This window comes from Genypterus blacodes, unplaced genomic scaffold, assembly GCF_046128005.1.
Source record: "Genypterus blacodes isolate CSIRO-AG114 ecotype Tasmania unplaced genomic scaffold, CSIRO-AGI_Gbla_v1 ptg000143l_1, whole genome shotgun sequence".
Taxonomy (NCBI): domain Eukaryota; kingdom Metazoa; phylum Chordata; class Actinopteri; order Ophidiiformes; family Ophidiidae; genus Genypterus; species Genypterus blacodes.
This window is the reverse complement of record NW_027466945.1, coordinates 655,291-677,279: the sequence shown is the minus strand read 5'-3', so window position 1 is coordinate 677,279 and position 21,989 is coordinate 655,291. Positions and strand designations below refer to the sequence as shown.

General features: G+C 39.9%; 3 protein-coding genes across 4 annotated transcripts; 2 read left to right on the top strand and 1 right to left on the bottom strand.

The window, feature by feature from the left end:
* The first annotated feature begins 516 nt into the window (after positions 1-516).
* On the top strand, positions 517-10,087 carry cep43 (centrosomal protein 43). Of its 2 annotated transcripts, XM_076165347.1 has the most exons (17): positions 517-645; positions 1,282-1,335; positions 1,875-1,929; positions 2,240-2,328; positions 2,707-2,844; positions 3,927-3,983; positions 4,111-4,181; positions 4,511-4,572; positions 4,732-4,793; positions 4,997-5,065; positions 5,229-5,443; positions 7,512-7,583; positions 8,187-8,293; positions 8,545-8,613; positions 9,150-9,180; positions 9,353-9,440; positions 9,532-10,087. In XM_076165347.1, the coding sequence occupies exons 1-17, from the start codon at positions 526-528 to the stop codon at positions 9,610-9,612; spliced, it is 1,440 nt and encodes a 479-aa protein (XP_076021462.1). In that variant the 5' UTR covers positions 517-525; the 3' UTR covers positions 9,613-10,087. The 2 variants fall into 2 exon arrangements, with proteins under 2 accessions (XP_076021462.1, XP_076021463.1); XM_076165348.1 differs by lacking the exon at positions 7,512-7,583.
* A 632-nt stretch (positions 10,088-10,719) lies between these two features.
* ccr6a (chemokine (C-C motif) receptor 6a) lies at positions 10,720-15,271 on the top strand. Its single transcript, XM_076165349.1, has 3 exons — positions 10,720-10,815; positions 13,570-14,129; positions 14,264-15,271. The coding sequence occupies exons 2-3, from the start codon at positions 13,585-13,587 to the stop codon at positions 14,877-14,879; spliced, it is 1,161 nt and encodes a 386-aa protein (XP_076021464.1). The 5' UTR covers positions 10,720-10,815; positions 13,570-13,584; the 3' UTR covers positions 14,880-15,271.
* A 408-nt stretch (positions 15,272-15,679) lies between these two features.
* On the bottom strand, positions 15,680-18,279 carry LOC143012248 (radial spoke head protein 3 homolog B-like). Its single transcript, XM_076165291.1, has 8 exons — positions 18,182-18,279; positions 17,874-17,969; positions 17,657-17,799; positions 17,126-17,271; positions 16,777-16,980; positions 16,435-16,600; positions 16,126-16,212; positions 15,680-15,708 (listed from the first exon to the last, which is right to left on the bottom strand). The coding sequence occupies exons 1-8, from the start codon at positions 18,277-18,279 to the stop codon at positions 15,680-15,682; spliced, it is 969 nt and encodes a 322-aa protein (XP_076021406.1).
* Between the last annotated feature and the right edge of the window lie 3,710 nt (positions 18,280-21,989).

Genomic DNA, 21,989 nt, shown 5'->3' with positions numbered 1-21,989 from the left:
CAGATATGTGACATTCATAGTCTTATACTGCCACCCGCTGGTCTGGATTAAGTCCTTCTTTCTCTTTTCTATCACCTTGCCTTCTTCAGCTTCAGTCAATATGATTTTTCAGTCAAAAGTACTTGTGAATGAAACTCTATAATAGAACAATCGAGCTCTTCACCTTCATCCTCTTGACAAGCCTCGTCTAATAATTGACTAAATTTGCAACCAGGCTTACTTCTCTACCATAACCTGTTTACTATTCAAAACTAATCAATGCTAAAAAGAAATTCCCAAATTTCCGATGGTTTTTATTGAAGCAAACATTGAACGACAATACGCATACAGTTGTAGGTTATTTTGGAGATCATTTTTTATATAGAAAGAGGGGAAAGAGGAGAGAGAGGATATGATAATGATTATGCTTGTGATTGTGATTGTGATTATTATTATTATTATTATTATTATTATTATTCACTGATTCCGTAATTTAGCCGTACGTTCCAATATGGCGGACTTGCTGACGTAATCACGTTTGTTTATATGGTAGCTGACCGGTATAGCCAGTTAGTTAGAAAGATGTCTGCTATAGAGGAGGACACGGAACTGAGAGATCTTCTCATCCAAAACCTAGAAAACAATGGAGTCCTCAACAAGCTGAAGGTAAATACAACATAATTTAACACTATTACAGAACTTTTAAAACCTCCCATAGTTACCGTATTAGCCGCATTGGTTAGCCAAGCTAAGCGAAGAGCTAACCAGGCTGCTGTTTGTCTGTACTTAAATTACAGCTACAGGTTCAAGATACTCCTGTGATAGAATACATAATGTGTTTGGTAGTAACCAGATACACGTGATTCTGGGTTTTAATTTGACAGAATCATAATATAGCCATGTAATGTTGTGACTGTAAGCTAGGTAACTGCAGCAGGCTTAAGTTCTGCTCCCATCTGCTATAATAACCGTCAAACTCTAACGCTTACTTAAACTAGTAAAACCATCACTTATTTCTCCGCTTGCTTCTCAACCTGTAGAGATGAATGACGTTTTATGTCTTTTGTTTTCTATGTAGTATAGGTTCAGTACATATGCTCAGCAAACAGTAAAGCGAGCAGCAAAGAAAGAACAACAAATTATCAACAATACAACAAAACAGTAAAATAATAATTTAGAAATGACATGGCACTTGTTGACACATTTAAACAGAGCTATAAGAAAAGAAAAACAGATAAGCAAAATGCATTTCAGTGTGACTGACATCAGTTGATAACTCGTCTCCTTTGTCTCCCCCTGCAGGCGGAGGTGCGTGCTGCCGTCTTTCTGGCTATGGAGGAGCAGGACAAAGTGGAGGTGATGGTTTAAACTGAAAACATACACTAACGCGCTAAAATAACCTAATGAATGAGAGTTAGCTGAGCCTGGAAGAGGGGTAAAAAAGTTTTAAGATTCTTTATTTGTCTAATCACATGTCAACACACGCACACACACATTACAGAGGGGGGCGCAGGGCAGCTATGATGGTAGTCAGCAGTGCCCCAAAGGCAAACTTACAACTGGTAGGCTGTAGTCTTGTTTGTATTGATCTGGAGAGACTCAACTTCCCAAACCATTTCAGCTTGACAGCACATCAAGTGTTTATATAACCAGTCACTTGTCCAAAGATTAAACAAAGAGGGATCATCTGGGATTACTATCATTAAAATCAATCATTAGTTTAACCAGACTACATTTTATTTCCAGGGTTGATAGCACTTCATAGCTACACACTTCATTGTGGGTAAATTTGACCATTCAAGTTCTCACAGTGATTGTCGGAGTTATTATAAGTTATTATATTAACAATTTCTTAAGGCTTATTATCTAACAAACCCCCATGTTTGGTTTCTCAGAACAAAACTCCACTCGTCAACGAGAACCTGAAGAAATGCCTCAATACAATAGATGGTAAGTTTGACTTCTTCTTACTTAGTTTTAGTCTTAGTGTTTGTCTGGAGCGTCAAAACGTATTTGAGCCCTATAATGAAGGTAATACAGTCTATTAAGTCTAAATTAGGCTATCAACATTACTAATCATTGTTAATAAGCATTCAATCAAATGTTTTCCTATTTGTGACAATTCTGCAGTGGGTCATACATAATTATTTTGTACTTAATCTCTGAATTTCCATTACAGTAATACCATGTTTTGCATTTATGAAATCATAAAACTACAATATATATATAATTAACATACGTTCCTGGTGTTTCCCTGCAGGCCGTCTGGTGGCCAGCCTGATCAATGACTTCCTGCAGGTCTTCAACTTGGACTTCACCCTTGCTGTCTTCCAGCCAGAGATCAACTCGGTGAGCATGAGTCCACCGGTCAGGAACATGCAGTCTTCTGGCCCTGCTGCAAGAATAGTGATGAGTTGAGCTGACAGCATTATATTTTTTGATGAATCTCTTCACTTTGTTAGTCAACTGTGACAAAATGCCAGAAATACATCTTTCCAATTTAAGCAAAAGGAATTGTTTTGTATTTTTCCGATCAATCTGTTTTCAGTTTCAAACATTTGTAATATTATGTGTATTATTTTTTGTAGTAGTACAAGTGGTAGTATTTCATAAACTAGGCACATGTATAACTTTGGCCAATCGTAAACTTCATCTCATGATGTGATTTTTGTTGTTGTCCTCTTCTCCCTTTACTGATGTTTGTTGTTTGTGGATTTGCATTTGCAGCTGAACTGTCTGGACAGTCGGGATCAGGTCTGTAAAGAACTGGGTCTTGCTGAGTCTGAGGTGAACAAGAACACCCCTCTGCTGCTGGACTGCATCAAGAGGGGACGAAACAAGGAGCAGTCAGCCGTACCCGCTGAGGTGAGCATTCTGCAGCTGAGCCCACATTCACATAGTGTACACTGTATCCTATCCAAAAGAATGGAATAGGGTTCATTTGATCCAGCCTGTCCGACTCGAGCCCGGCAATGAATCGGTTTCTACCTTTTCTAAATGCTCACACTGGAAGGTTGAGCAAGACGCCTTTTGTCACAGAAAGGTGTGTTCGTTCAGTAACAATACAAAGCTACCGACGGAACACAGAACTATGAAGGAAGCTTAATATACCTACGCTTTGTTTGCATTAGCTGGCTTGTGGTGTGGAATTCGCTTTTTGTTCCGCTTATTAAAACAATGTTACCGATGTACAGTATGCACGGTGTGTGCAAGGAGAAGAAAATGTTCTCTCTCTTTGTTTGTTGTGTGTGAATTTGAGTGTGTGTGTATAGGGCTCGGACCTGTGTTCATTATATTGTGCCATCCTCATAGCTATGATCTGGGTCGGAAAGGGGTGGAGCCAAACCTTGCAGGTTTCCTGTTGATTTGGGTCAGAAGGTGGTGAAGCCGAGTTGTGCGGATTTCCTCATAGTCTTGTTCTGTTCGGAACTTTTATGCTGCAGCTCAACACAGTGGTTCAGACACTGAGTTTTTAAGATACACGTACAAGTACTGCTGAGAATAGGGTACATAATAGATCTACACAAAAATACTGTCTATAATAGGATTCATACCATATATTAAGGTGTGGGAAAGACATGCATACTATCGCCTAGTTCATGGGATGTGAAGAAGAGTCTCTGATGTTTAGTGTGCAAGGTCTTTCTGGAGGTTCTTGGTTCCGACTGCAGGCATTTTTTAGGGTGTTTTTTAACAATTGACCGTAAATGGACAAGTTGCTGATGATAAGAAATCTAAATGGCAGTGATGTGGTCTGCATGGATGAATATAGATAAGGAATCCAGCGAATGAAAGCATTGTAATCTAATATAAGAACAGTGGTCACTGCTCACTGCTTCAGATCAAAACAATTATGTAATGTTTTAGACACGTACAGTATCTGCCATGTTTAACTCTCAGTGTTATTTACGTGACATTAACCTTCTTCCCTTTTTGCCCCCGTGTAGGAACTTCCCCTAAAACATATCGCAAATGCCAGGAAGAAGTTTGATGTTTACGACATGGTGAGTGCCCCAAACATTCATTTCCGTGTTTGTGTTTCTGTGATTGGACTGGATTTCAGTCCTTTCCTCCGTCCAATTACAGTCTACTCTGTTGAGGTACTGACTTTTTTTTTTTTTTTTTTTACAGGACAGAATCGGCTCGATTGGAATAGAAGATTTGAAACGTGTTTTTGCAGATTTGTTTCCTGATTTTAACAAGTAGGTCTACAGCAGTATGTTTAACTATAGATAAAGAAATTAAAGATTACGAAAAATGTTCAGGGGCTTATAGACGATCATTCCGAAATCTTATACAAGTAGTAAAAAGTAATAAATGTCCACGAAAATCACAACAGTGTGTCAAATCACTGAGCGTCTCTCAAAGGTAAAAAGCGAATCATCCAGGTGGTCTTTGAAAATCTGTCCATAGAAACTGCCATTTATATCTACCATAGTCCATTTTAATTCACTTGATATAGCAGATTTGGCTTTTCTGTTTATACATAGCTGCAAATTTCTGTCTGATGCGTTTATATTTTGTTTGCCAGGAAGATGTTGGAGAAATTCGTCACCGATGAGCTCAGAGCTGTTGACAAATCCTTCAGTAAATGTTAGTATTTTCAATCATGCTACTACCTACCTGTGTACTCCCATGCAACACATAGCATGGGAGAATTATTAATAACAGTGATGCGCAACGTCGCATTCATTCATATTTCTCCCATTGTCTGGTTGTTGATGTTTATTGCTGTACTATGTTCCTTCACAGTATTTGACTTCCAGGTGTTTTTGGGATTGTACAAGCGTCTCTATGCCCAGTGCAGAAGTGTGGTAAGAATCAATGAGGAAATGTTGTATAAATGTACGTGTTTGACCGTCACTTTTTCAAATTCAAATTGAATGCAGTTCTGATGCTGTACCAATAAAAAAAGAAACATAAAACAACACAATTTTCTTTTAAATACATTGAAACTGACAATAGTATTTGGCATCCACCAATCCTTATTCATACAAAATGTCTCCTACTTCATCAGGTTATTCAGGACTCTGGTGACCTCGGGCTTCCTCCCAATTGCTTCATTGACAATAAAATCAGCAATAAGGTGAGTTTGGTTACGGCCCAGGTCAGATGATAACATTCAGAAACAAAAGAAATCCACATGTTCTTTGAAAAAGAAAAAGGCGTCTTTTTTTTTTCTGTCTTTCTTGCCTTTTGTTGAATGTTGTGACTTTGTGTGTGTTGCATGTTTTCTTGCTGTTGAGCAGAATGCAGAGTCAAACCGCAGTGACGGCAGCTTAAACTTTGTGGGTAAAGGAGACATCTCACAGAGGTCAAGACACAGTGAGGTGTCCGACAACCAAAATACCCCCGCCGACGTGAAGAAGGTGCTAGATCTGGATCTGGGGGTGGAGGAAGACCCGGACGAAGGCGACTCATTCTTTGATGACCCACTACCAAAACCCCAGAAGACCTACGGCTGGTGAGTACACTAAAGCAGTTATATATAAATAAGAAGAGAAGAGACTGAGAGACTATCTAGGAGGCGCCCAGATTTGAACCAGGAACATTCCATTTCCTTTGTCTTTTTGTCCCTCACAACTTTTCAGAGAAGGGGTGCGTCTCTCTGATAAGACTGCTGTATTGAGTCTCCTCACCCACGTCTCCCTAATGAAGCCTTATCCTCTAAACAGAAATAAGGCAATTGAAACAAAGTTAAAGGCGGTAGACCAGATCAATTTTCATGATATGCAATAATCAAGGAGCCAAGCAATAAGAGTGTTGGAATGCAACCCATGGTTATGCATTTTCAGATTTTCTTAGTTCCTCCTGAAACAGACAGACTTTCCAGCTCACTTTGATGCGTGTCCTTTGTATTCTGCATTCAATCTGAAAGCCCCCAAATCCCCCCTATTTGAAGCCTTGGTTCCCCTCCTCTTTGGTTTGGAATTGTTTACTTTTTTGTCGTCCATTTATTCTCTGCTTTTCATTGTTGTCCCCGTCCCTTCCTGATCTAGTGCCCTCCATCCTCGCTCTACATCGTCTTGTATCTCTGATTCCCACCACCTTTGTCCTTGAATCCTTAAAAGGGTTTATTGATGAATAGTGAGCCGACCATAGAATGCTCCAAGAAGAAGGAGGATGAGGAGTTGTTGTTATACTCCTTCCAACTTTGCACACCTTTGCTCATCATAGTGTAACACAACACATTGCCACGGGTCGTCAAAGCCTTCGTTGCACATATTCTCTTGCAGCTCTTCATAAATTCTTGCGTTGTGCTGTGACCTTCTGTGTTTTTATATCTGTAACGTTATTTCCTCAAGTTAAATTCAAGAAAATCCTAGAAAAACCAATGACAACTCCCCAGGAATTCAATTACTTCAACAAAACTCACAGCTTCCTCCCTACCTTATTTGTCAAGTCCAGAACTTATCAATCAACCCATGCATGTTTTGCTCTCCTGTTTCCGGATGTTTCTACCCTGTCCTGCACATCCTTGTATACGCAGTAGTCCCCCACAAGTCCTTGTTTCCTTACCTTGTCCTACCTGTCTCCTTTGTTTCCTTCTTCTTCCTCCTTCTGTCCATCACCCTTGCTCACCCTGCAGTGTGAGGGAGCAGTGTCTCTCTGGGCTCATCGTCTCCCCCATGAGGCGAGGTGCTAGCCTCAATGAGTGAGTCTGCATGCTCAGCCAGATCTCAATATGAAATCACTCCTGTCGATATAGTTTGACATGAGTGATTGCAACATAGTGCAGAGAGGCATGCAGAGGCAGGGAAACCCGAGTCCAATCAGATTTCTGTTCATTATCCCCAGGCTCAAACACTGATGCTAATGCTAAAATGCTTCTGATGCTGTGAGAGGAAAGTGTGCTAATTAATCATACCTGCAAACTCGTCGCCTTTCAGCAACTTTGTTGGGAAGTTAAATAGACCCTGGTTGAGATATGTGGCTTCTCCTTCGGTTAATTTCTGCTATCTAGCTACGCCAAGTGTTATAGTGGTTATATAAGTTACCAAGTAATTGTGTGAATGACCAGAGTTGTTGCCGTGTTGTTGATCTTCTGGTTGTCTCATTATTGGCAAAAGAACGGGCCGCCACTTCCTTACGTCCTTTTGTAGTTTAAGTTGCCAACAGTGTGGTTGGGACAGTCGACTGTTCCCAGGATTTAGTAGTCTATTGTCTAGAACACAATTTGTATGTATATTCATGGATTTAAAAAGACATGTAGGTATGAGTTAAATGGCTTGTCGACTGAATTGAGTGAACAACATTCTTTGTATTCTCATGTCAGAATGTGTCAGAACACAGCATTTTCCTGTTTTGTTATTGTAACGAGGTAGAGTAGCCTGGGACCCGCCTACAGAGTTTGCCTTCGTACCTTGTAGCCTTTTTTCACTGCTCTTTAGTTTGCAGGCATGATGAAGACGTGGTGATAAATACTTTTTCTTCTCTGTCTCTTACCTTAATTTTTAGTTTATTTGTATTTTAGCTGCTTTATTTCTCTCTCTCCTCCGTCTCTGTCTCTCTCCCTCTCTCCCTGGGCTCAGCCTTTCTGTCTTGGCTCCTGAATCGGAGGGTAAGCAAGATGACTCTGAACACAATCACAGATCTGAACCCAGGTGAGCTCTCTCTCTCTGTCTCTGTCTCTGTCTGTCTCACTTACCTGTTCACTTACCATGTCTGTAGGCCTTTGAATAGGACACTATTAATCCATGTACTACCGTATTTCCTACAACAGTGCAAAAACAGAAGTTTTGCAAGCCACAATAAAAGCCAAATGTATCTTGTGAATTCCTAGATAAAACTGTGTTATGCTGTAATGAAGGTAAAGCCTTGTAAAAGCATCAATGTTCAATCTCCATAACATTCTCTGAGCTACTACACATACAAAATACAGAGGTTTAAGGGTGAAATGTCCAAAGAACACTCTTAGACAAGGATGAGCATATTTGACTTCACATGTGGTAGCTTTTGCTTAGACTAAGGGAAATGCAAAATGGGCATGTCAGTTCCTAGCAGGGTAGGATATGTAGGGTACTTGGAAGTCGTGTTGTCTTCTTTTTTTTTATGAAACATTTTGCATGCAGTGAGGCTGTGTGCTCCCATAGTGTTTACAAAAAATTAATTTGTCTTAATCAGAGCAGAATTGAAGGTTTAATGTGCACGGAAATGTACTGTGTGTGTGTGTGTTCAAGCTGACATTTGTGGCATTTGCATGGCAGGAAGATGGAGGCACCTGGAGCCAGCGACAATCCAGCAGGTTCTCGGTCAGAGGCAGTTCAAAGACCAGGAGGTGCTGGCATCACGTCAGAGGGTCCCATCAGGAACGGTAAGAATTCAACCACTTTCACCCTTCAATCAGTTTAGAAATGCAAATAAAAAGGGGTGATTGATAAGTAGTGAGCCTATCAAAGAAGGTTTGATCTTTGAGCAGTTGTTTAGCTTGCAATATCTCTTTCCAAATTGATAAACTGACACCAAAAATGCTGGAGGAACTTCATCAAAAACTGTACACTGTACACTGTTGATGAATGTCAAAGACAAAAATTATGTTTTTCTTTCCTGTTTACCTTCCTTTAGGAGCTGCCATAGAGAAGGGATTCAAAGACTTAAAGGCGACGAAGGATAAAAGTGAATCTCTGCATTTAGGTATGCTTGATTATTTACAGGTACTATGAGCAGAAGACAGGTATTCATGTGTGGACTCAAATGCAAAGTAAAGTCTTAAGTATTCAAATGCATTTCCCTGTCATGCTTTTTCATTCTTTGTCTCCTTGATCTCCTTGAAGAAGTTTTCTCTCATTTTTGTCATGGTTAGTGTTGTTTTTCACCGAAATGCACACGCACGTACACATCTCCATGTATGATACTGACACCTGGTGACAACACTACAACTAGAAAAATAACCTGAATACATCTCAAATCAGTAGGACATTATGGCAGATTTTCCAATTGATGTGATATTATAGCAAATGTAAATGATCACAGTGTGTTACTTCATTCATCTGTGCTGACTCTAAAGCCATGTCATGTTTTTGAACATTTCTGTCCGGAATGTTTGTGATATTAATTATTTTTTATTTACATTAGTGCACAAGTGTTGACAGTGTGAAGAAGAAGATTGCATTTCATGTTTCGTTGATGCTGTGAATCTTACACTTATATTTAAACTTTTCTTTCCTCAGATGAAGAAGAATATTATGATGATTTTAACAGGTAAAGCCTTTACCCTTTTTCACTAAGTGCAGTTTCTACAATATTCTATTTTTCTCCCCTGGAGATTTTTTTGTTGACATGCATTCTTTTTTCTTCTTCTTTCCTTTCTGCCTGTTTAATATAAATTCAGAGAAACATTAACTGTCGGTCTCTATATTTTTTATCTTTATAGTCATCGGTCAGACTTCTCTAGGAGTGCGCTGAGCATTGGTGAGGAGATTGAGGAAGTTTCTATTGAGGGACCTGAAAACAGTGATAAGGTACAGTCGATGCTTGAAATAAATGTTCTTCCGCTGAGCTATGTAGAAGTGGAAGTGTGTTTTTCTAAATGTATTAATGCTTTGTGTTCAGTTTGATGAGACCACCCAGGACCTGAGCCTCTCTCAGTTTAGTCAGAGCCACGGAGCTGATTACATGGAAGATGTGGCCTGACCTCTCCATCATGTCCCTCAACTGATCTTCCCATCATGTACATGTTTATATGGTCAATATTTAACTCTGTACAGCGGAGATAAAACAGAAATCTACTCAAAATGTTTTTTGACTGCTGACAAAGAATCTCTCTTGATTAATCTTTAATGAATTAGTCTTTATTCATTCAATAATTAATGAAACTGAATGGTCTTAATATACATTTATATTTTTCTATCGTTGTTCCATAATCTCACATTGTTCAAAACTCAAAACAAAATCTGTTGTCCCCATTGCTTAAAGTTTTTTTTACAGCTGTGATTTGCTCATAGGTGTGAAGTTGTTATAAATTATAAAATAATTGATCATCATTGATTGATTTCTTTAAGACTAATTGATTCATTTCCTACAGTGATTTAATGAATAAATTGTGCTTTATGTCACAAATTGTTAAAGACTGTTGTATTGATTATGACATATCTTAAGAAATTAAATCACCTTTCTTCACTTTCTCTCTTTGCCTTTATTTCATTGATAACAAAATTATGTTTTATTTTCTTAGACCTTATTGATTGGGTAGGTTTTCCTCTGTTCATGAGTCAACTCAGATATGACGTCACACTTGACTTAGTCTTAGTGTGTGGTCTAGGTGTAACCGATCAAAAATATTCTCTATTTTGCCCACATTATCAGATCATTCAATTACCGTCTTCATAAAGGCAGCTGCCTCTAAACTAACAATGTGCTTGCTAGATCCTTACCTGCTAAACTTGTTAAAGATCTTTGCCAGTCATTTGCCAGTCATGCATGCTGCATTTAAAACGGTTTTGATCCAACCTTTAATTAAGAAAACACTTTGGATCCAGTCATCCTAAACAGCAATAGGCTGAAACCTTCCTTTCCCTTAAATTCCTTGAACTTTTAGAAGCTCGCCAACTGACAATTTTACCTCTAATAATTAATTTGAGCCCGATCAATACAGGACAACATGGAATGGAGTGTCCATTTGCATTGGGTTTCTCCTGGGTCAAGGAGCTCCTGTAGGGTTTTTAATGTATTTCCAAGAAGGCACGTGTCTGTGTACTGTCACTGCATAACCACCGTTAAAACTTCTGAGTAAGCCCTCTCTGATGCTTCCTGTTTGATTCTCTCTCACACTTACACTTCCCATTTGTCATCAGTTCTGCTGTGATCAAACAGAAACGCAGGACACACTTAAAATTGGTGAGTTCTTTTTATTGACATTTTTTATTTTTATGCATCTCTGTAGAGTGTTTGGAACCATTATTAACTTGTAAAAAATTAAAAGGTAAATTAAGGACCTTGTGCAAATGCAAATGTGAAGAAAATAGGACAACTTGGAACATAATCTAATTCTCAAGTTTCTTTCATTCATTTTAAGTATGAAGCAACTTCGATTCTTTTGTTTATTATTTTTGGGCAGTATTATTTTTCATAATGTGGTCTGATTATCCAGTTTTAGAATACCAATATTGTCAAAGTTGTTGTTTTATCTATTAAAATGTATGTTAGAAATGTACAGAATGTCAGTTTGTAGTAATTTCGAAATAACTTTTCAAAATCCTGTTATTGTTATCTGTATAAATATTTACCAAATAATGGTTGAGAAAATGTTGCTAAACTTGCTGAATTATCCACCTGTACAAACACTTTGTCCTCCGATATCGAATTTAAAGAGATCTAACTTGAATCTGCTTCATTTTTGAGAGAACTGAACAAAACAGCCAATTGAAAGACAGGCTTGAGCTGGAGTTTGATTAATAAAATGCTTGTTTGAAATACAATTGAATTATCTCATTTCAAAAGTCAGTGAGCAGTGCTGCCACAAAAAGTTACAAATAGTACATTAAAGAAAACAATTACACAAAAAAACATCAAATATATATCAAATTTAAAAAAATACTAAACAATGTAAGTGCTGTTTAGCTGAGTGTTGTGTTTAAGTCTTTTTAGTATTCTCAAAAGCCAACGCTCCACTGAACACAGCAGCCCACTGCAGCCGAAATTGTCACACCTCTTCTATGCCAATAAGGAAGCTCATAAGAGTGAATTTTGTGCTCTTTTTTGCTCCAGCTGACATTTTAAATAAAGCTGCTGTGACATTTACCTGAGTCCACCGAGCAGAAGTACACAAAGAAGAAAGGAGGCATTTGAGGAACCATCTATATGCTATACACTATTGTAGGATATTCTGTAATAAAACGCTTCTCTCTTTGGCACATCACTGTTGGAAGAGAGAATTAAATTTCGGTGAGACCAACCTGAGTAAATGAGGGTGAATGATAATATGTCATCAGCCAATCATCACAAAGGATTCAATATTTCAAACAGATGTGGAGGATGGCCCAGGTTTACAGAGGGTGACTTCTGCTTGTAATTTCATGTCTTATGTATTACAAACCACAGGTTAAGTGTGAGGTTTTGGCAGTCTGAGCTGTTCCGGGTGAACTAGATCAGTCTGCAGTCTGACCTCATTTACTAAATTCCTCAAATGTGTTTGCAGCTCTTTTCTTCCCCACAAGGTCTTTCACACATTTCAACAAATGTATCAGGCATTTTGCTCTAAAGATGTTTATCCCATTATATTATTTCTTGGTATGAAGAAGCCATGACATGCAATACATTACTGAACCAAAAACAGTGCCACTGACAATATACCACACAATTGCACATTTCTCCATGTCTTGTTAATTACACCACACTTATTAAGGTAGCAGTGTTACGGGAATCAGACAGGATTTTGCTGATGATGCTGACTGTTCCTTTAATGTTCTTGCTCTGTTTTGTTTGTCTGTCTAGTGTAGTAGAGGTAATGAAAACCATGTGAACTAGCTCAGTCTGCAGTCTGACCACATTTTCCAAATTCGCCCCAGCACACCTGAGAACAAACACAATGACATTCTCCTCTAAACACAATCAAAACTAGATTGCCTTGTATAAAACAATCAAAATAATCAACCACTGTGACATTTATGGTAGTTTCATGTCTTTGAATGACACAGCTTAGACTAATTTAATGGATTTTACATTTGGAGTTCCCCAGGGTTCAGACAAGATTGAGAATGTCATTTCTGTTCTTACTGGAAATGAAACAGCAGAGACTCTTCTGTTATGAATGTTACATTGGTAAATAATTTCCATTAAGTTCACAGGCCGCCAAGAACAGGGACAATTATTCCTCTTGATGTTCAATTGAACAATCCTCTGTCCCCAAACTTCATTCAAGTTAGTTAGCTAGCTTACTCTAACGTCAGCTGGCAGTAATGTTCATTTTCATTTTGATTGGTAATAAATAACATATACATCTCTATTCAAGTTTTATAGTGTCCTTGTAATGCACATTGTATTTTGTAGTTGTCATTATGAATCTGGAAATAGTATGAAAAGAGACCAGGAATGCAATTGTTGGTACCAGATCAAAGCCACAGACAGGTTTTTTGTAAATGTTTTGGCGTTGCTTAGCCTTGTGCTCTGGCAATGCACCATTTGTGTAAGCGGTGTAAGGCAGCTGATGTCTCTGTGTCTTCTGTGACCTCATAGCTGGCTACTGCCCTGCATGCATCATCCTGTCCGTGAGCTTTTGTACGGACCCTGACTCAGCTGCCATGACTTCAAACCAACAAAATGAAAAAGACTAAAAGCTGAATCAACAAAAAAAATAAATTATAATATGTAGAAAAGACCAGGTTTTCTACTGCTTGCAAAAATAATTTTACAATGATTGTAACAATACATTGTTAATGCCTCTAATCAAAAAACGGTACCACTGACAATTTACCATATAACCACACTAGTTACAGTGGCTGTATGAAGACAATAGCAAATTCTCGATATCTTGTTAATTTCACCACACTTATTAAGAAAGCAGATTAGTGGAAGCTGATAGACAAGATTTTTCTGATGGTGCTGACTGTTCCTTTGATGTTCTTGCTCTGTTTTGTTCGTCTGTTGTTGTAGAAAAAGGGAAACAAGATGGCCGACCAGTACGAGGAGGATTGGATTTTCTATCCATCAGATGTTGAGATGAATGGCACCAACATCAGCTTTGATTATACTCTGGCTGAGCCATGTCCTCTCAGCAACAACCAAAGTGTTGAGCTGGTGGTTGGACCATACATTCACTCCATCATCTGCATCCTGGGCTTTTTCGGAAACATGCTGGTCATCATAACTTATGCTTGCTACAAGAAGACCAAGTCGATGACTGATGTTTATCTGCTCAACGTTGCCGTTGCCGACCTGCTCTTTGTGGTAGTGCTGCCTCTTATTGTCTACAACGAGCTGTCATCCTGGGCGATGGGCGAGCTTACCTGCAAGTTTCTGCGTGGCACCTACAGTGTGAACCTGTACAGTGGAATGTTGTTGCTGGCCTGCATCAGCACCGACCGCTATATTGCCATTGTCCAGGCCCGCCGCAGCTTCCAGCTGCGGTCTCTGTCATATAGCCGTGTTATCTGCGCTGTTGTGTGGACCTTTGCCATCCTCCTGTCTGTCCCCACCTTCTACTTCTACCACAGGTACCCAGGGTCAAACGTTTTGATACTCAAGCACTTTTGTCTAAATACCAAGTTTTACTTTTGGAGGCAAAAATTCAATTATTATTCATATTTGATATTCTTACTAAAGGATTGTAGTACTTTCTTCTCTGCAGGTACCAGCCGTCCCACATCATTGATGATTTATTTTATGAGGAGGGAGAAGAAAGCCATCGTGTGGTGAACAACACTGATTTCATATGTGAGTTCAGCTTCACAGATAATGAGACAGCGTGGGCGGTGAAGGTTTTGGTTCCCAGTACTCAGATGGCAGTGGGTTTCTTCCTGCCACTGTCTATCATGATCTTTTGCTATACCAGCATCATTGTCACGCTGCTTCAAGCCAAAAACTTTCAAAGGCACAAGGCTGTGCGTGTGGTCCTTGCTGTAGTGGTGGTATTCATTGCTTGCCACTTGCCCTACAACATCATCCTGCTCTATGACACCCTCAACCTGTTCTCCGAGCAGTCGTGTGTTACGGTAGACACTGTGCAGGTTGCTAAGACCATCACGCAGACAATAGCATACCTGCACTGCTGTCTGAACCCAGTGCTGTATGCCTTTGTTGGGGTGAAGTTTAGAGACCACTTTAGGAAGATTGTCCAGGACCTGTGGTGCATGGGGAAGAAGTACATCGCTCCACGGCGCTTCTCCAGGATGACCTCTGAGATCTATGTTTCAGGCCGCCGCACCATGGAGGGATCCACTGAAAACTCATCATTCACAATGTGAACCACTCCAAGGTTTTGTCTGAGGATGAGCAGAATAGGACCGGAAAATGTTCTGGGTTTGATGAAGAAGGCATTCTCTGTAGCAACATTTTCAGTTAAGTTTATTGAACTATGTGCACTGCAAGATTAACCTACACCAAAAATGTATATAAAGGTTTCTCTGAGTAACGAGGAGCTAGCACGAAGAAAGCAAATGGTCTGCAAGCTAGCTAGCATAATGAAATGGCTAAATTTATTTTCTTGTAGTTATTGTAGTGAGAAAATGTTAGGGAGGGTTTTTATCTGCCTGTGGAAATTTGTGGGGAGGCGATACTGAACTGATGAACTGATTAATCTCAACTGTGTTGTGGAGTGGGCAGAATGACAAAGAAATAAATGTCTGATGATTGAACAGCAAAGAAAAGAGAGACTGAACTTCTTGTGTTCTTTGATGCTTTGATTTATATTGAATCCCACTAAAAAAGTTAAAGAAAGAGAATGTAATATTAGGATATGTTTAAAATTAGCAATCAGCCGAATTGTATAATTATTCTTGATAATTGTACCGAAAGTATCAAGAAAGCGCTGATGAATAACAATTTTAATGGGATTCTGCAGGCGACTGAACTAGTGTCCTGCACTGTCCCGCACTCCCCCCGTGTATGTTTTAAAGAAACAATCTATGGCTTTCCAGTGAAAATTGTTTATTTTTGAGAATGCATGTATTAATAACCATAACCACTCTCAGCACAATCATTCTCAGCAAAGTCATTTGTCCATTCATTTGTCAGATTATGGATGATTGCGTCATCAGATCTCCAGCTAGTTCTGAGTGGCAGTGTAGATGACCACTGAAACAGACAGAGACAGCAGAGGTGAAGACATGACATTCTACCAATATACACTATTTAGCAGTGATCACTGTAATATTCTAACGGGACCATTAGCTGGTATGCTTACCATGAGAACAACCTGTTAAATTAGCAGGAATTAAATTTGAGGTTTGTGTATGTCAAAATTGATTCTTCTTCTATCCAAAGTCACTTGAATGCAAGATGTAACATAAGAAACTAGATCATCAGTCATAAAAGATAAAGGCAAGATGAAGGCACATGGAGTGAATTCACAGAGCCAATGAAGACCTCCTTGGTGTGCAGAAACTGATATCCACTGAACCACCATGCTCAACTGGCCCTGGGCCAGTTTGATTAGATGACAAAAAACCAATGAATGATTGCAGTTTTTTTTAAATACTTCAATTCCCTTACTGTCTAGCAGCTCTCTGGCAGCGCGACTCATTTCCATGTTGCTGTTAACCTCAGCCATCAACCATGGGACAAAATTGGTCTCAATATCTGTAACAAAACATGGGGTTAAAACAATAGCAGAAGTAGCAACATTAGTAGTGATATACGTAGCATCACCTACTTCTAGTCATATGTCACATCACAGGTTTGATGTCATGAAGGACATCGCTGTATGTGCAGTGATCCATCACGTGTGAGAAAGTCTAATTTAAGAGGGAGCTGAGTGTGAATGCAGAAGTGCAGAAAACAACTCAGCAAGGGAAGACTGACCTTTCTTCACAGCGTCACCAGACAAGTAACCGTGGCTCTTCAGTGAGGTAAAGACCTCTGGGACAAGGTCAGCCATATATTGCTGGGTGTACGCAACGGCAGAGATCTTCTCTACAACCTCTTTCTCTTTCTGCAGTGTCTCCCTCTGCTGGGCATATCTACTCTCCTGAAGTGAAGAAGATATATCTTTTTTTTTTACAACCACCAAAATCTCACAATCTCTGTTGATTTTGAGGTGGCTGAACAAAGCAGTCTTGTAGAAATGTCACTTTAATTTAGCTCAAAGCGACTTGTCTTTGGTGAAGCCTTCATTCATGTACTCATAGGGCTGACTTTACTTACTTTCTCTTCATTGCGACGCCTCTCCTGCTGCTCGAGTCGATGTACCTCTGCCAATTCTGCATTTCGGACCTCATGGAAGGCCCTCTGTTGGGCCCTCAGACAGGCCAGTTCCTCTTCCTCCATCACCTCCAGCAGAGCCTGTTCCATTGTCTTAACAACCAGAACCTCCAGCGATGGCTGCACCTCCCTATCAAAGTCAAACAACTGCAGGGGATAGGAAAAAGCAGTACTCTTACATACAGTATTGCACACACAATGGTAAAATACATGCTTTTTTAGCACAGGGGAATATCTTTCACCACAGTGCAGTGATTTTCACATGGGCTGACCTATCTTGTGGGGTACATACCTCTCCCTCCTCTATTTGTGTGCCAACATTTTCGCCAAATTTGGGAGGTGTGAAGAGTGGAGTTGACGGTCTGTCCAAGAAAGCATCAGTCTGACAGTCAATGTTGTTGGTGTCTATAACATCGTTTAATTCTTCCAGGTAATACTCTGAAAATAAGATCGGTTAATTAAAAAATACAAACACACATAGAGTCCAACAAAGACTACACTAGCGAAAATCTGGTCCAGAGAGAACAAAGTGCCAAGAATCTGAGTTGAACAAGACATCAATAGGCCAAGAGGCAGAGCCTGGAGAAGCTAAAGATAGAGTTGTTTTGTTATTGTTATTGAAATAGGTAAACATTAGGTATGATGGTCTACGTGAAAGAGTTGGATCTTTAACCAGTTTTTAAAGAATGGAGTTTGGGAACTCATTCTCAAAGGAGAAGTGTCTGGCTAGAAATTTCTTCCCTCCTTGTGGTGGTGTTGGTTGGTAAAGCAGGGAGAGCTTAAGGGAGCAGAAGCTTGAATGAGAAATCCTGTTCAGTTTTACCTGTTTGTACATCAACGTGCTTTCTGCCCTGAAGTGACTTAGGAGTACGGAGTACTCTGGTCTGATCTGAGCTTCGTTTACGGGGCACAGCTTTCCGTCTAATCTCCTGCTGCCTTTGGATTTTAGGCACATCTGGCTGACTTGTCTGTCAAAGTTAGCACACATTTTCAAAGCAGTAAGTAGTCAAACAAACAAACCAACGGATCAATCACAGTATAACAGCTGTTTCATATTTACCCGTCTAGTGTTTCCTCTGACAACTCGCCGGTCATACATAATGTTTACGAAAGGAAAGTCGTGGCTTTGTTGACTCCTACAACGGTAGCAAATGATAAGAATCCTGTTAATCCACCAATCTTGATTATATAGTAATCATCCTTTCATGTATTGTGATCATCATGACAATAATTATTCTTTTTAGCTTGTTATTGTTGGCTTTATAAGCAGGAAGGTTGATGCCTATTAAAATGCTACTGGCCAGGACCTATGCCAACGTTAGCACTAAACTGAACATGGCATACATACTGAGTTTTTCTGGAACTGGAGCGGTTCTCCACAATTCTGGGTTGGCCGGAGCTCAAAGATGGGGGTCTTTGCCCGTCACAATCCTTCTGGAAAGCCATTTTTATTTTCACTCCAAAAAATGTATGTTAACTTTACTACACCCGCTTCTATTGATATATGTACAACATACCATGACGATGATGTCATTTCCTCTGCACCAGTAACCTGAGTGGCCCCATGATGTCATGTTTCTGCACGATGTCATTTCAGGCCAAAGTCAGTGATACAATCTCCAATGACAAGCCCACCTAGGCAGGTCATTATATCTAGGGCCAGTATTTGGGCCTTGACACACATCTACTTAGTTCAAAGTTTTCTGCTTTTCAGTCTTAAAGGACCCACTTAAATAAATACATGAATGAACTTTGCTTGTATGCTTCTATATTAATGAACTAAATTAGTAAGTAGTAGAGGAATTGTTTGGGATTTTCTTGTGAATGTGTGTTGCTGTGAGAGCGAAAACTCTCCTTTGAGTGACATTGAACATTCAATGTCCAGCCAATGAATCCATTTTGTGATAAAAAAAGATGTTAAATCTGATGGTACAAGTGTCGGCTTTAATTTTTTTTGCTTTCTTTCAGTAATGTGTATATCGTAGACCTCTGTGAGGACACCATGGATTTCCCCAGCTCCTGTAAAAACAACCTCCGTCTGTAAGTTCTTTGCTGGTTCCAGGAGGAATCCACAGCAGTGGACAGGAAGAACGCTTTGAAGGCGGAGACATTGTTGCAATTGAAGAGGACAAGAGGCCACCTGGCTTGTTTGCCCTCATGGTCCCTACGAGGGCCACAATCATCCTTAGAAGCTCCTGGGCAAGTGAGTAGGAAGTGAAAAAATTGTCATAAGTAAGTGTGACGCCCTTGAGCCCCTCAGTCATGTCCAGGATGACTCGCTTTCCCTGGCCCTTCTCCGGAGCTCCACCAGGGGCTTTTCCAGTATATACCTGACACCTCCAGGCATATGATGTGGCGACATCTGCGGTGACCCAGATTCTCTGCTGTACTTCGCTGGGCATCGACTGCCGCAATTTACAGCTTCCTCTAAAGGGTACAAGCTGCTCATCAACATAGATGTCGTCCCCTGGATTGAACAAGAGTGGGAGGTGCTGTGTCCACTTGTCCCACATGTTCCAGATGCAGAAAGCATGTCATCCTTGTGTCGAGAAGAATGGGTGGGTCGGTCATCGGGTCGGAGGCTGGCAGTTATGATTGGAAATAGTTTGTGGGACAGGGTGGCCCTGAAGACTGGTCTCCCACACTGGTCATCCCACAGGCTGTGGGTAGATTCCCCTTTGGACCGGTACACACCTGCCAGGATGAGAAGTCCCATGTAGGCTTTTATCTCTTGGGCATCCACATCACTTCATCGTGAACTGAACACCTCCCGTGTGGGTTTGTCATTTGCTAAATTCAGGAGTGAAGACAAGGACAAAAGAGGATGCCACATCTTGGATTCTTAATATGGCATATCTCGTGGGCCCTGGAGTCATGCCGGTGGGTGCCTGAATGCAGCGTCTAGGCATCAGATGGAGACCAGACTTGCCCATTTTTCGTTAAACAGGTATTTAAAGAGTTAAAATCCTGAAAATCCTTGGTGGTTTTGGGCATCTTTGAAGTTGAGGCTGCAAAATTCATCAATAGAGAATAAAAGACATGTTAAACATTGGATTTCGGAAATTTTACTTAGAAGAAAAGTTCTTGCAAACAGTTCATGCCACAAGCTGTAACACAGCCAAAATGATCATCACATCAACGAAAACCAACCCGAGTAAAATGGACAAAAATGTCCGAGGAGGGCATAGGAGTTAAGAAATATAACAAAAAATGACATTGAGTGAACTACAAGCATTAATTGCTAATAATAAGCTACTTTTGACAAAAACTATTTACAAGATAAATGATTCCCATGATGCCGTCTACATGACGTGACGGCTGCTATTTGGAGGGAAAAAAGAAAAACAACAAGCTAGGTAGCAAACACCTAGCTTGGCTAAAACGCTACAGTTCGGTATTCGTTGTGAATTTAACGGTCATCGATAAGTAGCACAATAAACGTAGTCACTAGTCCGAGAGATCATCTCCATGTTTCCATCAGTGGAGGAGTTGGGGAATTCCGCGGTGCTCTCGCTTGACGTGAATTGCGCAGTTCTGGACGCACTCGAAAGTCAAACAGCCTCCATCTCCCCCAGGCCCAGTCATCTCACTGAGGTAGGCATACCTGGCATCCTGAAGCTAAATGTTTCATTGTTGAAAAATAATAATAGAAAATATAATCGTCATCGTCATCATCAACAACGACAACGACGACGATGATGATAATAATAATTATTCATTAACGTACATACGGTGAAATAAAAGGCGAATAAAGTAAAAGTTTTTATTAATTCTTTGATAGTTTTAGATTAATTACATGTGGGGGTCCCTGCTCTGTTTGTCTCTCCTCCAAGGGGTCCTTGAGGAAGGTTGAAGACCCCTGGGAATCCACTAGAATCTAGTGGATCAGTATTTGAGATGTCAATATTTAGCGGCTATACTAATGGAAAACTCTTAATTATTTCAGTCAGGGAGGCAGAAGCTCAGTGGGTGGAGCTTCCGCTTGGGAACCGGAAGGTCGCCGGTTCAAGCCCCTGCCGAGGTGCCCCTGAGCAAGGCACCGAACCCTCAATTGCTCCCCCGTCTGCGAAGGGTGGTAATGTAATGTAATGTAAGTCGCTTTGGATAAAAGCGTCTGCCAAAATGATCGTAATGTAATGAAATGTAATGTAGTCAGGCACATTCCTGGCCACCTATGACAGGGTCCAGGTCAGCGGAATCCAAAAAGGACCCCTGCATCAGCTTGCCATCTGTTGTTCAAACATGTTTTTCAAGAAACTACTCTGACGGATTTGACTAGATTTTCTCTTTCACAAATCCATTAATTCTGTGCTGAATTTTACAAATGAGAAATAGCAAATACTTTATTTAATATTGTAGCTATGTTAAACAATAACCAAAGACTAATTTTGTTTGTCTGGTATAGCTCCTTAGTATTATTGATATCTTCATTTGTTTAAAACTGCTACACAACTAATTGAAACAATTATTTCAATTGATCAAGGAATATGTACTTAAGATATATTTATTATGCCAATTAATATGTTTTTTTATGTTACTAGAATCACACAGAATAACTATGGGTTCCATCTGTGCCGCATATGTGGTTGTGAAGAGGAGTTTGTTATAATAAAAACCTTTTTTGGACAACAGCATCTCATTTTTTGTTATCTTATCTAATTCTTATATACTAAATAATATACTATCCTGCAAAATTTCAGGATTTTACGCCATTAAGGGAAGGATGCCATGCTGAGGGTCGCTGTTTTGGTCTTGTCAAGGCGCCTGAGTACCACTAGCTGCCAGGAAAGGAGAGCATCTTTTCCCTGGAGTTCATCAGAGAGCTGGCAAATGTCATCTATGAGGTCAGCGATCTTTTTTGTTTGCTTCATTAAGTTGATTATCATCTTCACAGGGCGACCATGGCATGGTTGTGTGGATGAGCTGAGCTATTGGTTAGAACAAGCATAGCCAAGCAGCAGTGGTAGCATATTCACTGCTATTTACTGTTTAGAAAACAAGTGGTTTAAATGTATAATTAAAATGTAAAATCCTCAGAAAGCGACCGGTGGTAAAACTGTAAAAATGGCCTATGAAAACACAACAGGTGAGCTATAAATCCTTGTCGATTTGGAAAGATTCATCCACGTGTTGTAACAAAGCGGTTATCTATGCAC

Excerpts from the sequence above, each read along its gene's own strand:
- cep43 (XM_076165347.1), top strand. The coding sequence starts at position 526 with ATGGTAGCTGACCGGTATAGCCAGTTAGTTAGAAAGATGTCTGCTATA. Across the intron at positions 3,984-4,110 it reads AGTTTGATGTTTACGACATG|GACAGAATCGGCTCGATTGG; the intron begins GTGAGTGCCCCA and ends TTTTTTTTACAG. Across the intron at positions 8,294-8,544 it reads AGAGGGTCCCATCAGGAACG|GAGCTGCCATAGAGAAGGGA; the intron begins GTAAGAATTCAA and ends ACCTTCCTTTAG.
- LOC143012248 (XM_076165291.1), bottom strand. The coding sequence starts at position 18,279 with ATGGCTTTCCAGAAGGATTGTGACGGGCAAAGACCCCCATCTTTGAGC. Across the intron at positions 17,800-17,873 it reads GTAAATATGAAACAGCTGTT|AAGTCAGCCAGATGTGCCTA; the intron begins ATACTGTGATTG and ends ACTTTGACAGAC. Across the intron at positions 16,213-16,434 it reads TGGTGACGCTGTGAAGAAAG|ATATTGAGACCAATTTTGTC; the intron begins GTCAGTCTTCCC and ends GTTTTGTTACAG.
- ccr6a (XM_076165349.1), top strand. The coding sequence starts at position 13,585 with ATGGCCGACCAGTACGAGGAGGATTGGATTTTCTATCCATCAGATGTT. Across the intron at positions 14,130-14,263 it reads ACCTTCTACTTCTACCACAG|GTACCAGCCGTCCCACATCA; the intron begins GTACCCAGGGTC and ends TCTTCTCTGCAG.